This window comes from Leptonychotes weddellii, chromosome 4 (assembly GCF_054177405.1).
Source record: "Leptonychotes weddellii isolate Sample4059 chromosome 4, ASM5417740v2, whole genome shotgun sequence".
NCBI classification, from domain to species: Eukaryota; Metazoa; Chordata; class Mammalia; order Carnivora; family Phocidae; genus Leptonychotes; species Leptonychotes weddellii.
Window position 1 is genome coordinate 59577746 of NC_138372.1, and position 16146 is coordinate 59593891.

The 16146-nt window shown below is 40.2% G+C and overlaps 1 protein-coding gene across 2 annotated transcripts in view; it reads left to right on the plus strand.

The window, feature by feature from the left end:
- GIPC2 (GIPC PDZ domain containing family member 2) overlaps positions 1-16146 on the plus strand; it is a 305601-nt gene that overhangs the window by 123257 nt on the left and 166198 nt on the right. The window contains exon 6 of one of the 2 annotated variants that reach the window (XM_081817038.1): positions 9287-9458. The exons of the other annotated variant lie outside the window; for it this stretch is intronic. Coding sequence (XP_081673164.1) covers positions 9287-9309 — 23 coding nt within the window. The 3' untranslated portion in view covers positions 9310-9458. Of the gene's footprint in view, positions 1-9286; positions 9459-16146 lie in introns of those variants that run through there. 2 annotated transcript variants of the gene reach the window in all.

A 16146-nucleotide genomic window follows, 5' to 3' on the forward strand; every position in this document is an offset into this window, starting at 1 on the left:
CACAGGAATGTGTCTTTCTAAAGAGTGGCCAGTGCTTTGGTGGAAGAGAGATGGGTAGGGCAAGACAGAACGGTGTAGGAGATGGCTTCACATTCAGGGGTCAGGAAAGGCCTTGCGAAGAAGAGAATGCTCTTAGGCTGCGACCCGGAGAGTGAGGAGGCAGCCAAGTGAGGAATCTGTTGGGGAAACTGAAACAGATGGAGTAGAGGAGCTGGCACATTTGAGGGACTAAAGGAAGGTCAGTGTGACGGGAATGCTTGAGTAAGTGGATTTGTGGATATATATATTTTTAAATGCTGGCAATAAATCAAGGCGGTCAGATAGTGGGGAAGGGGTATTGAGGCAAATCAGAGGTGACTTGACACTACATTAGGGAGCCCAGATTTATATTTTAAAACTCTGGGTCTTTCTAAAACATCATTTTTTTCCCTCATGTAAACTTTGTACTGCTATCTGTCACTTGATCAGGGAAATAGTTAAGTACTTTCTCTAGGTAAGTATTTGAAGATTATCTGAAAGTGAAAATGCTTTCTCTGATTAATCTTGCTCAGTCATCTGATTGTAGGAGAACATTTTGTGTTGCACAGTTATTTGCGTTCTAGTCACTTCTGGCCTGGGTTATTTAATATTCCCGACTAATGAGACAGTTTGTGTGCTTGAAAAAGCAGAATGGGAAACACTATTACAATTTTATAATTAACTTAGATCTTACGTAGTATTCTTTTGTTCATATAGTATTAGGTTTTAAAAAGAATCAGGGGTTCTTGTTTATGAAGGCCAGTCTGATTTTCCTAATTATTTAAAATCTTACTATGATTCATTAACATGTTGTACCATCATTAATCTAATTCATCCAGAGTTACAATGTTTTGCATTGCTATGCCTATCTTAACTGTCATCAAATTCCTTTGACCAAAGAATTTATACCAAGTCTTACTCTTTTCTTAGTCTTAGTGTCTTCTATTTTGAAGATATATTTTTCATTGTTTCAAGAGTATTAGCTATACATGGTAGAGCCCAGTTTTTATGACTACTGTATTATGGCTTAGTGGTATAGTGGAAACAGACATGGGTGTGAATCCCAACCCCGCTATTTACTGAGCTATGTCATCTTTGGTTAGTTACATAAAATTTCAAATCTTACTTTTCTCATTTGTAGAATGGAGATAATTCTTCTTCACAGAACCCATAGAACAGGGTTAAGTGGGATGTGTGTAAAGCATCGCATAGTGCCTGTCACTTGGTAGGTGCTCAACTGTGTATGTGGTCTTTGGCAGATCAGATGGCCCCACTTAGAACTTTATTTCAAATAGCTCAGGTAGATTTGCACTGGTTCATTTGTGTTCTTCTCCCCAGTCCCTTTGTGTCCAAGGACACATTTATTTCTCTCTTGGGATAGAAGGAAGTGTTTCTGGGGAGCACAAGGCTGGCTGTGGCTAGAGGGAGCCACAGAATGTTACACTATCTTGATCCAAAGGCTCTGCAGCTGGGGTTGGCAACTAAGCGAAGTCTAGGCCAGCATTTAAGTAAAAGGTCCTAACCTTGAGAAAGAAAGTGTAGTTGGAAGCTAAATTCAAAAGTGCAATCCAGGGCTATAGTCAAGAAGTCAGGTCATCCATTCAAAAAAACCTTGACTGAGAAACTGTCATAGGTCAGGCTCTATGCTAGCACTGAGTTCACCAAAGTGAACACAGCCTGGTGCCTCAGGGTCTTATGATGTAGAAGGGGAGCCCCACAGATACATTACAGTGTGGAAAGTGCTGTTATTGTGGTGCTAAGGAGGGAAAGGGTGCAGGATCTGAGATTTTGAAGGAGAGAGAACCGTTCCATATTTCTGGGAGAAAGCTGGGAGACAAAGGGTTTCAGAAACCCACACCTGAGCTAAGAATTAAATCAGTAGTTTAACAATTAATAATAAGGATAGGAGGGTAAATTGTGGGTCAAGTAGTGAAGAATAGGCTCTGAATTGCTGTGTTTCTGTACCTTAAAGGAGCCGCGCGAGGAGCCAAGCAAGCAAGGCAATGAGATTGGTTTTGATAGTACTTGTGGGATGCTCCCGGGAGGGTCCAGTACTGCTCAGAGAACAGAGAGGCCCTGCCTGATCCACCAGGGGAATGAAACCTTGACCTTGTTTTCATCAGCTTGAAGGAGAAATGGTTTAAACGGGTACATAACTTCTGTTGGATGTAGTCTAGAGCAGGATAAGATTTACCTACAGACTAATAAAAATTTCTGCTTGATTTTACGGGATGAGAGAAATGTCAGTGAACTATTTACTTTTTAGCCTGGAAATTCTAGTGGACTGCTGTGTTTGGGGACATTTTTGAAAATTGGCTAAGTATTCTAAATCTTAAATGAAGATCTCCCCAAGGCTTTTTTTTTTTTGATGGTGGTGGCTGGGGGCTCAGAGGCTGTATAAATTGGTTTATTCTGTTGTCTGGCAATGTCTGGCTGTACAGATGTAGCATGAACTTGCCTCCAGATGCTGAGATATGTATAGGACAGTATATAGCTCATCTGTGGGAGCCAGGAGCTCTGTCATTTGTTCAGTTCTGGCTATTGTCATTCCATTTGTCTCCTTTTCTTTAAAACGCACTCTCAGGAGATCCAGCTCTGTGATTACGTGGGGGAAAATGCAGCTGAGAGAGTAATGCTGGAGAGACTCGATGTATTTGCCATCTTTCTCTGCAGCCAACGTTTGTCAGGTTGATTTCCTAGTAAGGATTCACTTGAGAATAAGCAGTAACATTGCCTTGCATTTATACTACGCTTACAGTATAACCATGTTCCAAAATTTCCTCGGGTATCATAATAACCCTGAGATCCGACACCTAACTGACTGAGCTACCCAGGCACCCCTTCATTCTTTCACATCTTTATCCATGCTTGTTGTTACCATGATTTAGTTAATTAATTTATTTTAAAAGATTTTATTTATTTATTAGAGAGAGAGAGAGAGAGAGCATGAGCAGGGGGAGGGGCAGAGGGAAAAGCAGACTCCTTGCTGAGCAGGGAGCCCCACTCGGGGCTTGATCTCAGGACCCCAAGATCATGACCTGAGCGGAAACCAAGAGTCAGCTGCTTAGCCAACCAAGCCACCCATATGCCTCTTGCCATGCCTTTTAATGTTTACCAATTTATTGGCTGTAAAATAAGATCCCATTGTGGTGTTAATGCATTTTGCTGATTGCTAATGAGTTTGAGCATCTTTTTACATATTTATAATTTTTGTTTTCTCTCTTGAGACATTTGTGAATTTCACCCATTTTTCTATTGGTTTATCTTTCTCACAGCTTTTTTTGATGTTATTTATGTATTTTGGGTTGAATCCTCATTTGCTTGCTTTCCTTTGGCTAGAAAGAATAAAACGGTAAGCTTATAGTGAAGATTCTCTTGTTAAGGGGTCTCCTGGGTATTTCCCTGGAAGCTGTTTTCCCTCTCCATTTAGTTCTTGCCTCATTGAAGAAATTGGTGAACTTTACCCAGGACTTGGTGACCTCACCTTTTGTCCTAAAGATTGCCTGAGGAGTGGGGGTGGGGTATGGGGTTGGTGAGAGAACATGCAGGGGGAGGAGACATACCTTGATTCCTGGAATCTTCTATTTCTCTTTGTCTAGTTCCTATGTCAAATGCTGTCTTGAAGCTATGTTCCCTCTTTTGAGTGCTGCTGGTTTTTAACATGTATCTGGTGTTCATTTTGTTAGGTTTGAAGTGGGCAGGGGTCTGCGTTCTTGCTTTTTTCTACCATTTTACCATGGAAGTCTCTGACACAACTTTTTAAGGCTGCCCTTGATGTTCATTTTAAACTGGTTTCCTTAGGGTAATGGTATTGGAGAGAAGAGATATTTTTACCCTTGACTCTGTTTCTCTAGGATGGCCTTGCTTATTGATGCAAAACTCCACTAGAAGATGGTGGCAGTGGAAGTGGGTGTCACATGCCACAGACTGTGTAAAATAAAACCTCTCCCTCTCCCCATAATCGAAAATTTTTAGCCTGAGCCAGAAATCTTTTTTTCGTTAAGATTTTATTTATTTATTTAACGGGGCAGGGGGCAGGGAGGGAGAGAATAAGCAGCTAGAGCAGCAGACAGAGAGGGAGAAGCAGACTCCCTGCTGAGCAGAGAGCCTGACTTGCTACTTGATCCCAGGACCCTGGGCTTAACTGACTGAGCCACCCAGGCGCCCCCTTAGCCAGAAATCTTAATCCAACCATTTAGAAATAAACTCAGGGGCGCCTGGGTGGCTCAGTTGGTTAAGTGACTGCCTTCGGCTCAGGTCATGATCCTGGAGTCCTGGGATCGAGTCCCGCATCGGGCTCCCTGCTCGGTGGGGAGTCTGCTTCTCCCGCTCCCCCCTCTTGTGCTCTGTCTCTAAAATAAATAAATAAAATCTTAAAAAAAAAAAAAAGAAACTCAGGCACTTTTGACATTTTTCTTATACCTTTCAGGTTTTAATGCAGTCAAATATAGGATTTGCAACACCTCCCTCCACAGCTTTTTTTTTTTTTTTGCCTCTAACTTTGCTGCTAAGCTTGGCTTGAGGAGAGGTGCGAATGCCTTTGCAAATAAATGGGAGATTTCTGTGCCTCAGCCAAATATGTTCAGGTCTTTGTTGCTGTCTCTTGAGAAAGTGCTTGTCTTGCTGAGCCTTCAGTGTCCCCATTCATTCTGGCATCCACAGACTTGTTACCCATTACCCATCCAGTCCTTCACCTCAGGTCCAATCCCGCATCCTCTCATTCCTGGCTGTGTGAATTAGTTTTCTATTACTGTGCAACAAATGACCATAGACCTAATGGTATAAGACAACAGTCACATGTTCTCTCAAAATTTCTATAGATCAGAAGTCTGGGCACCGTTTAGCTGAGCCCACTGCTCAGTGTCTTACACAGCTGCAATCAAGGGGTTGGCCAGGTTGTGTTCTCACCTGGAGGTTCTGGGGAAGCATCTACTTCTCAGCTCACACCAGCTGTTGGCAGAATTCATTTCCTTGTGGTTATATGACTGAGGTCCTCATTTTCTTGCTAGATGTCAGCCAGGGGCCACTCTCAGCTTCTAGAGAGTGGTCCCTCAGGTGCTTGCCAAAAGGCCCTCCTCACTACATGGCTGTTTGCTTGCTCAAGGCCAAGAGAAGACTCTCTTTCATTTCCAATCTCTCCCCATAAGGAAGGACCTTTAAAAGGGCTCACCTAGTTAGGTCAGCCCACCCAGCATAATCTCCCACTTGATTAACTTTAAGTCAGCTGATTAGGCACCTTAATTACATCCTCAAACTCCCTTCACCCTTGCCATATAAGATCACCTAATCATAGTTGTAAAATCTCGTCATATTCACACACAGTACTCATACTCAAGGAGAGGGAGCATACGGGGCAGACACAGGGGGTGGGAATCTTGAGACTCTCAGAAGTCTCAGAATCTTGAGACTCTAAGACTATGCTGTGGGACCCTCAGGGCTCTAGTTCTCCCTGCTGACTTCTGTGTCTCTCTTGGAGTCTGGGGCGTGGAATTTTAGATGTTCTGTTGTGTCACCCAGGGACTGAGAGGAACCTCAGGGCTCTTTCCAGCCTTGTCATGCAGTCTGCCATTCCCCTCTGTGGCCACAGGCCTGCAAGGCAGAGGGCTTCTCACTGAGCTCTGTTTCAGATCCTGAGGCTTAGAGGGAGAGCCACTTCCCTTTTTTTCCTACAAGTCCTGGCTGAGGTGGGCAAAGAATAGGACTCTCATATCATTTCTAATTCTTTTCTTTTTTTGCCAAATTCTTGCCACCCCCTCCAATCCACAAAAGTTTTATTTGCTCTCCTCATTGGCAGATGGGGGAGGGATAGAAGAGAAGACTGGTTAAATACTCTTCCAGATCTTTTCCTAATGGCAAGACCTCAGCTCCATAAGCTTTAAAGCTAAAAATTAACTTCTTTTGTTCCTATTTGCATATCATCTATGGTCTAGCTTTCGGGCAGCAGAGGCCAGGATTAGTTTAAACAGGGGTGGGAACTACAGGGTAAACAAAAGGATTACAAGGCTATCTCATGGCTCCCCTTCCCCTATTTATGGGTTAATGCTTCATATATAACCTGCCACATTAATTTCTAAAACAGTCTCAGTTTTCTAAGTCATCCTGAGAATTGGATTAGTTCCATGTCAATTTTTATGCCTCATCTACTATATTCTTTATCTATGAACATTTTCGCCCTTCTCTGAGCAGGTGGAAACCCCAGAGAAGGGCAAATTGAAACAGTTCTAGAAATTAACAAAATGTTAATTAAGTTTCCCCTTGCTGAAGGAAAAGCTGAACTTGGCAGTGTTTCAGGGAGAATAAAGGACTCATGCTTATACTAATTAAGAGTGTTACTCAAGTGAAATAATTGGAAGTCAATGCAAACCCAAAGCTTAGTAAACATAAAGAATGGTGCTGAGTTGGAATAAAAATAAATGGGTAAAATGATGTGTCCAAAAAACCGTTGGTATTTCTCACCAGAATAGTTATGTTAGGATAATTTTACACTCAGCTTCTAACCACCATTTCCCTCCATCCCCAACCCTCAATACCCAGGCTCGATTGTCATGTAAACAATCTGCTAATCTTGTGGCATTAATGCAACTCATGGAAAAATCTCAAAGGAGAATGTAGTGACCTTGGTTGGCCTGTTTCCTTAACCAGATGGTGACATCGTCTGGCTGCTAATTCACCAGGCAGAGCTTTGGGGGGCACTGCTCCTCTCACCTGCCCATTTTCAGTCTTCCTGACTGCTTTCTTCATGTTCTTTCATCTCATTTCCAAAGGAATAGGTTTATCTTGGGCAAAGTCATCTCATTTCCACACAGATCATTTCTGAGGGCTCATTTCCTCTTGATTTTTACTTTTCTTTTTTTCTTTTGAATTTATCTTTGCTTTACCTGGATAGTATAACTATTTTGGTGAAGAGCAGATTTTTTTTTTAATTTCATTTATTTATTTGAGAGAGAGAATGAGAGAGAGAGCATGAGAGGGAGGAGGGTCAGAGGGAGAAGCAGACTCCCTGCTGACAAGGGAGCCCGATGCGGGACTCGATCCTGGGACTCCAGGATCATGACCTGAGCTGAAGGCAGTCGCTTAACCAACTGAGCCACCCAGGCACCCGAAGAGCAGATTTTTATCTTTGTATCCCCAGTGTCTAACATGAACAACAGGAACATAGTAGCTGCTCATCTTGTTGATAATATGAGCACATGAATGAAATATTTATCTACTTATCTATCTCCCCATTAGATAGTACCAAACACACTGCCTGGAACATAGTAGGTTCTCAAGTGACGTTTACTGAGTAAATGAATTACAACCAGGGGCTTACTGATGTATCTCAGCATACTGCAAAAGAATAATAAGCTCTGAATAGAATTTGAGAATATACTATCATAGAAGTAGGTAACAAAAGGTTGCCAAGTTGGTCTTCAAACAATTACTGGGAAATGGGGCAAGAAGAATGCAATGAGGGATAATTTTTAAGAGACTATACGTGAGTGTTCTTGCGATGCAGACTTTACAGAGTCAAGCACATTTCTGATTTGAAGCAGAGAACAAACACATCATCTCTTTCCTTGAGATGAAATACAAACTCTAAATGCTCTCTTGAAAATCATTATGAAATCCTTTCAACCAAATGGCCTCAGGGAGTTGAAATCGAAGCCGATATCTGAGTCAGACAGTGGGAATAATTTTCATTAGCGGAACTTCTTGTGCCACTGCTGATTTGGTAAATACCTCAGAGCACATCCCATTTATTCCCCCAGTGGATGACCTTAATTTGCTTCAGCCAAAATGAACAAAGAAATGATGAAGAACAGAGCCTGTTTCTTTCGCAGTGATATGTTCAGGTTTGAAAATCAGATGAGATGATGATCTATTTTTTCTATCTGTGTTCCTCTCAACATTTTCCAAGCTCTTTATTCTTTCCTCCATCTTTGCCCACAGTTTTAAAATACATTTTAATTATCTGGATATAGTCATTTTTCCTGCCATGTTAACCTTATAGACTCTGATTTTCTATTTCTAGATTAACTAAGGTGATAATTAAAACAAAACAAAACAAAACAAAAAAACCCTAAGGTGATAATTAGTTTGATTCCAGATGTGTCATATTTTTCTTCTTGTTAATCCAGATGTCCAAATTGATAACAACATACCCAAATTTGAGCAGCATCTCAATTTCTTTGAAGTAGTGTTATGTATTGGGAAGACCATAGGTTTTAGAATCAGACAAATCTCTTTGACTCCTGACTTTTACTTACTCCAAGATGTGTGACTTTGAGTATATTTCTTAATATTTCCTGATTGGAAAAATGTGAAAAAAACCCAACTACATCATAGGAATTGCTTGAGATTTAGTTAAATTAAAAGACCTCCTTAGTAAATGATATTTTTTTTTCCCCAAGCAAACACTTCAACTAACATTGGAGTTTAATGTTCATTCTCTAATCTTACTTTTAAAGAGCTTTGCTAATGACTAGTTTTAGCATCAGTAAATGCAGCAATAATTAGCAATAAGAAATTAAGATTTTGTGACACTTAAAAATGATATTTTGGTGATACAGCTCTATTCTCTGTAAATTGAATAGTTGAAAAGAAAGTGATAATCCATATTTAATACAATATTTTATTTTACTGATGAGGAAAGTGTAATTGAACAAGAAGTTGATCAACTTGGAGAAGATCACACACACAGTTAAGTCTGATTATATTCATGGATTTCCAGTTAAGGGCTAATATACTACATCCAGTGATTTCTCACTACTGTCCTCCTTCCGTTTGTATCATCTCCATCCTACTTCAGAACCTCACTGCTTCTCACCAAGACTAGATCAAGAACATCTTACTTGGCACATTTGTCTTCAAGTTGCTCTTCTCTCCAACCCATCCCCCAAAATTGGTATGGTCAGATTAATCAGATTATTACATTCTCCTGCTCAGATACCTCTACTAGTTCTCCATTTTCTATTAAGTCATTTCCAAACTCATTAGCCTGGCACTCAATGTCCTTCACAATATGGCCTCATGTTCATACATTTATTTGACAAGTGGTATTGAGTGCCTACTATAAGCCATGTCTAGGTTCTGGGAATATAACAGTGAACTAAACATCTCTGCCCTCACAGAGTTTATATTCTAGTTCAGTGGTTCTCAAAGTATAGCAGGGGATCTGGAGGAGCTCTGACACCCACTCAGGGTATCTGCAAAGTGAAAATTACTTTCATAATGATACTAAGACATTATTTGTCATTTTGACTCTCATTTTTTTATGTGTATACAGGGAAGTTTTCCAGGGCTACCTGATATGTGCTATTACAGCAGATCGAATGTGGATTGAATGTGGAAGCAGACGTGGTAATCTAGCTGTCTTTTATAGGTTAGAAATTAAGGAGGATTGCAAAAATATAAAGCAATGCTACTCTTTTAATGATTTTGTTGAAAACACTTTTTCCATAAAAATATTATTTACATGAACATGTAATGGGTTTATTTTTGTTATTTTAAAATGCATTAATAAATATTTTAAAATTTGTCAATTTAAATTCTTTTGTTTTTTTCAAAAACAGCTTTATTGAAATATAACTTATATAAAATACTGCATATGTTTAGTGTATATAATTTGATGAATTTGGATATATGCACATATCCATGAAACCATTGCCATAGTCAAGGTAATAAACATATTCATCACCTCCAAAAGTTTCCTCATGTCCCCCTTCCCCTGTTTTTGTGGTAAGAACAATGAACATGAAATCTATTCTCTTTACAAAACTTTTAAGTGCAGCAATATAGTGTTCTTTTTTTTTTTTTTTTTTAGATTTTATTTATTTATTTGACAGAGAGAGAGATAGCAAGAGCAGGAACACAAGCAGGGGGAGTGGGAGAGGGAGAAGCAGGCTTCCCACTGAGCAGGGAGCCTGATGTGGGACTCGATCCCAGGGCCCTGGGATCATGACCTGAGCCGAAGGCAGACGCTTAACGACTGAGCCACCCAGGTGCCCGCAATATAGTGTTCTTAACTACAGGCATTATGTTGTTACAGCAGGTCTCTAGAAATTATTCATCTTGTATAACTAAAACTTTCTACCAGTTTTAATACAGCAGGTATTTATAGATGTATCCTATATAAACTAAAGCTCTTTGGGGCCCTTAGTAATTTTTTAAAAGATTTATTTATTTATTTGAGAGAGAAAGAGAGAGAGAGCTGGGGGAGGGGCAGGGGAGGAGAAAGAGAATCTCAAGCAGACTCCCTATTGAGCATGAAGCCCTATGCAGGGCTCAATCTCATGACCCATGAGATTATGACCTGAGCCAAAATCAAGAGTCAGATGCTTAACTGACTGAGCCACCCAGGCACCCCAGCCCTTAGTAATTTTTTTTTTCTAAGATTTTATTTATTTATTTTGACAGAGAGAGACACAGCGAGAGAGGGAACACAAGCAGGGGGAGTGGGAGAGGGAGAAGCAGGCTTCCCGCCGAGCAGGGAGCCCGATGCGGGGCTCGATCCCAGGAGCCTGGGATCATGACCTGAGCTGAAGGCAGACGCTTAACGACTGAGCCACCCAGGTGCCCCCTTAGTAATTTTTAAGAATGTAAAGTGGTCCTGAGACCAAAATATTTGAGATTTGAAATTCTAGTTATTCTAAAAATAAGCAGATAACATAGAGTTAGTATAATAGAGCGTCAGATAATAACAAAGGTCGTGAAAAAAAAATGCAGCTGGGAAAGGAAATAGATCATTGGATGATCAGTAAGGATCACGATCTGTGCTCTGGTTAAACTGAATCACCTAACCTTCCCTGAACACAGTCCATGCTTTTCTACTTCCATGCTTTGTAATGCTGTTTCTTCTACCTGTTTTGTCTTTCTTCCCATTTTCATTTCTTAAATATCAATTCTTTCAGGGCACAACTGAAATGTCACCTGAGCCATGATTCCTTCCCTCATTTTCTTCTAACAGAAGTGATTTATCTCCCTTTTATTGTTCCTAGCCTCAATGATAATATTTTGATCTTATAACCCTCATAATTTTATGCTTTGTACAAATTTATAGTTATGTGTATACCACTCATACCCTTCTCAAGTTTATGCAACTTCTTAAAGTTGGGGGCTGTTTTTTATTTACCTGAGTACAAACCTTCTTTGTACCAGTGAGGCTTAGGTTCAGAAATAACAGAAAACCTCCAAATAATAGTGGTTTCATCAAGATGGAAGTGTATTGTTTCTCATGTAAGTCAGGCAGTGAACAGTCCAGGGCTCGAGTAGTGAGTCCTGGTATAAAAGTCTTTAGGGCTGGTAACTCCTTCCAGCTTACTGCTCTAGTATCCTAAGACTGTGGTCCTCAGCCTCCAGATAGTAGCATCATTGTTTCAGTAGGAAGAAAGGAGAGAGAGACAAAGATAAGGGGGCTAACAATATGTATCAGCTCTCTGTTAAGGAAGGTTCCTGGAAGCTGCTAAGGTGACTCTTCTATTTATACCCCATTGGTAGAACTTAGTCACATGGGCATACCTAACTGCAGAGGAGGCTGGGGAATGTAGTCTTTTTTTAAAGATTTATTTATTTATTTATGAGAGAGCGCGGGCGCTCGAGAATGGGCACGTGCGCATGTGCATGTGTTGGGGGGGGGCAGAGGGAGAGAGAGAATCTCAAGAAGACTCCCTGCTGAGCGTGGAGCCCAAGGCAAGGCTTGATCTCATGACCCTGAGATCATGACCTGAGTCGGTTGCTCAACCTACTGAGCCACCCAGGTGTCCCAAGGCTGGGAAATGTAGTCTTCATTTTTAGTGGTCTTGTGCTCAGCTGTGGACAAAGGGGAGAATAAATATTGGGGGACTACTCTCAGTGTCTCTTACACTCACTTCTCAAAGTGTCTACCATAGGCGCTAATTCCAGTTAAAGGCTTAAAATTAACTAGCAGGTAGGTAATACCGAGCTTCAATTTCAGAATTATTTGTTGGAGAATGAATACAGGGGGCCTTTTACTCATTGTAATTTGCTTGTTTTCTTTAAAGGAGGTATTAGAAATGATTAAGGAACTCTACAATCTATCTTTTCAAACTGAATTATGACAGTGTTCATCAGTTGCTCAATTGCTACCATTAGGCCATGAAGCCTTTTTTGGAACTCCCACTTTGCTGTTATCACCATTTCACCTTCTGCTTACCCTTCCCAATAGTGATAAAGACTTCACTCAACCCTTTCTTGCCAGAAGTGTCCCCATCCTTTCCTGTGTCACGTGATACCCTGGCCTAAGGTTTTCCCTATAGACTTATCACAGGGGAAAAATACCTCCTAGAGGGCACCTGGGTGGCTTAGTCGGTTAAGCGTCTGTCTTTGGCTCAGGTCATCCTGGGATTGAGTCCCATATTGGGTTCCCCGCTCAGTGGGGAATCTTCTCCTTCTATCCCTTCCCCCTGCTTATGATCTCTCTCTTTCTCTCTTGGGTAAATAAATAAAATCTTTAAAAAAAAAAAAGAAAAAGAAAAAAAATACCTCCTAGAAAAACCCCTGGTGTCTTGCTCAAATTATTAGGTTAGTATGCATATTTTTCCACATAAAAGTGGATAAAAGAACATTTATAATTTCAAAGTACTAAAAATACTGGAGCATTGAACCTATGCTCTGTATTTGTTTTCCAATTTCTTCTCACTGCATGCATATTTTTGTAAATAATAGAGACTAACTTTAAGTTTTGAGCCTGGATCTTTATTTACACAAAATGTTTCACTAGGATCTATAGAAGCATCCTTTGACCACCTCTACTCCTCTCCTCCACACCTTTGCATGCACAATATCTACATCTGGTTCTTAGCACTTCCAGGAAGCACTCACTCCTTCACAAAGAAAAGTCTGAGATTTCTACACCATTGGAGTTGTATTTAAAATAGTCCATCTGGTCTATAGTAATTGTCTATAAATATAGAAACTTGCAGTTTTAGGATTAACCCAGAGGTTAATTCTTTGAGAAAGTTGAAATAAAAAAAGAGAACTTGTTAGAGATGGCATTTACTGTGTGTGTTGTTACTTAATTTTTCTTTCTTTTCTTTTTTTTTAAGATTTTATTTATTTACTTTGACAGAGAGCAAGAGCACAAGCAAGGGTAGGGGCAGAGGCAGAGGGAGAAGCAGGCTTCCCACCGAGCAAGGAGCCCGATGTGGGACTTGATCCCAGGACCCTGGGATCATGACCTGAGCCGAAGGCAGACACTTAATCGACTGAGCCACCCAGGCGTCCCTTAATTTTTCATTTGTACATGTCTTATTCTCTTTGGACTATATACTTTTTGAGGACTATGCTGAAACAGTGTCTGAAACAGCAGTTATAAAGTGAAACAGAGTTGCCATTAGCTGACAAAAATTAAGACAATGATGATGAAATGGGATTTGTTTTACCATGGAATGGAATTTTCACAAAAGAAATGAACACTATAGAGGAAGTGTTCATCATCTATCCATTTATCTCACAAATACTTATTGAGGGCCAACCACAGTGCCCAGCACTATGGTAGATACTAGGAAACAGTGGAGAGCAATATTGATATAGTCTCTGTCCTTATGGTATGTACAGCCTAGAAGAGAAAGACAAAGAAATAATTAATGTAAAATATGATGAATGCTTGTCAGAGAAGCACAGATTGGGAGTACTCAAGGTGGGGGGGGCATTTAACCTAGTTGTAGTCTTTATGGAGTTTTCACATACAAATAACTTATTTGAGCCTCACAAAGGCAGAGGAATTATTCTTCTCATTTATAGATGAGGAATTAGTCTCAGAAATTAGCAAGACCCAGGGCACCTGGGTGGCTCAGTCATTAAGCGTCTGCCTTCAGCTCAGGTCATGATCCCAGGGTCCTGGGATCAAGCCCCGCATCAGGCTCCCTGCTTGGCGGGGAGCCTCTTCTCCCTCTCCATCTGCCTACCACTCCCCCTGCTTGTGCTCTCTCTCTCTCAAAGAAAGAAATAAAATCTTTAAAAAAATATAGTAAGACCCAATATCCCGTAGGCTCAGAGCTGGGCTTGTGACTCTAAACCTAGTGTTCTCAACACTGTCCCACACAGTAGCTGGAGTGCCAAGGGGTGTGACATCTGTGGCTGTGCTATGTCTGCTCCCAGTCTTTTTGCCCTCACCCCAAGCTTACAGTAATTAATTACAGATTAATTAATCATTGGCATCCATCGCAGCTGCCTGGAAGCCGTGTGGTGTTCTGGCCAGCATGGCTGTAAGTGCTCTTTAACTAGGGCTGGTAATCTAGTGTTCATTCTGGGAGCAGCCCCTGCAATTAGGAAAGGGGCCAGGGGATCTTTTGAGCAGACAGAAACTACAGAAACTCAGCCAAAAAGCCTTATTAGGATGAGCTATCATGCAGCAGTATGCTCAGTGGTCTGTTTTCTTGTCCTATTAAGTAGAAGTCAGTTGCTTCAAAGAGAAAACAATATTGACGTGTCCAAGTTCATTTTATCTTATGTTTAGTACTATTGAGTTGGACAGAATAATTAACACTGCTCTTGGGCATTTTCCTTTATCGTTCTGAATACTCAACTGAATACCCAGCCATTCCCTGATTCTTCCAGAAAAACTTCTTTCTTATGAATTGTTGAACCTCTTGGAAATTTCCAAGAGTCTCTCAGGGAGTAGTGTGCTCTATTAAAAACCCTGGTAAAATTGAGGAGCTGGTGATAATTATTTCCTTGATTTGTGGTATAGTAGACAGACCATGGACTTGGGGATCAACCTGAATTATCTCAACTCTTTCACTTTCTAGTTGTGTCAATTTGGGAAAGTTTCTGGACTTCCTTGTGCCTCAGTTTCTTCAAAGGATGGTTGTGAGGATTAGAAGAAAAATACGTAATGTAGCTAGTACAGTGTCTGGGACATAATTGGTCCAATAAATGGGAAATATTATGATGGTTAAAACCCCCCCTTTTTTCCCCTGAGAACTCAGTGCAAATTCTAGTATCTCTCTAAACCTGACTCTTCTGGCAATGCTAGTTCCTCAGGACCTTTTCCTTTATTATAAATTTATTTCCTTTTTATTTACTGAGGTATAATTGACATAGAATTATATTGTTTCAGGTGTACAACATAGTAATTCAACATTTGTATGTATTGCAAAATAGTCACCACAATGTAAGTGAAATAATGTGTATTTGTCTCTCTCTGTCTGACTTATTTCACTTAGCATAATACCCTCAAAGTCAATCCAGGTTGTTGCAAATGGCAAGATTTTAAGATTTTATTCTTTTTTTAATGGTTGAGTAACATTCCATCGTGTGTGTGCGTGTGCTCATATCTATATATATCTTTATCTATTCATCCATCAGTGGACACTTAAGTTGTTTCCATATCTTGGCTATCATAAATAATGCTGCAATGAACAAGGGGTGCATATGTCTTTTTGAATTAGTGTTTTTATTTTCCTCAGATACCCAGAAATAGAATTGCCAAATTGTATGGTAGTTCTATTTTTAATTTTTTGAGGAAACTATACTGTTTTCCATAGTGGTTGCACCAAATTACATTCTCACCAACAGTGCACAGGAGTTCCCTTTTCTCCACATCCTCACCAACACTTGTTATTTCTTGTCTTTTTGATAATAGTCATTCTGATAGGTGTGAGGTGATATCTCATTGTGGTTTTGATTTGTATTTCCCTGATGAGTAGTGGTGTTGAGCATATTTTCATGTGCCTGTTGGCCATCTGTATATCTTCTTTGGAAAAACGTATAGTCAGATCTCCTACCCATTTTAAATTGAATCTTTTTGTTGTTATTTAGTTGTATGAGTTCTTTATAGATTTTGGATATTATCTCCTTATCAGATACAGATATATGATCAGCAAATATCTTCTGTCCAGTAGGTTTCCTTCTTGTGATGGTTTCCTTTGTTTTGCAAAAGCTTAGTTTGATGTAGTCCCACTATTTATTTATTTATTTTTTGTCTAATTTTTTTTTTATTCTTATGTTAATCCCCATACATTACATCATTAGTTTTAGATGAAGTGTTCCATGATTCATTGTTTGTGCATAACACCCAGTGCTCCATGCAGAATGTGCCCTCCTCAATACCCACCACCAGGCTAACCCATCCTCCCACCCCCCTCCCCTCTAGAACCCTGTTTGTTTTTCAGAGTCCATCGTCTC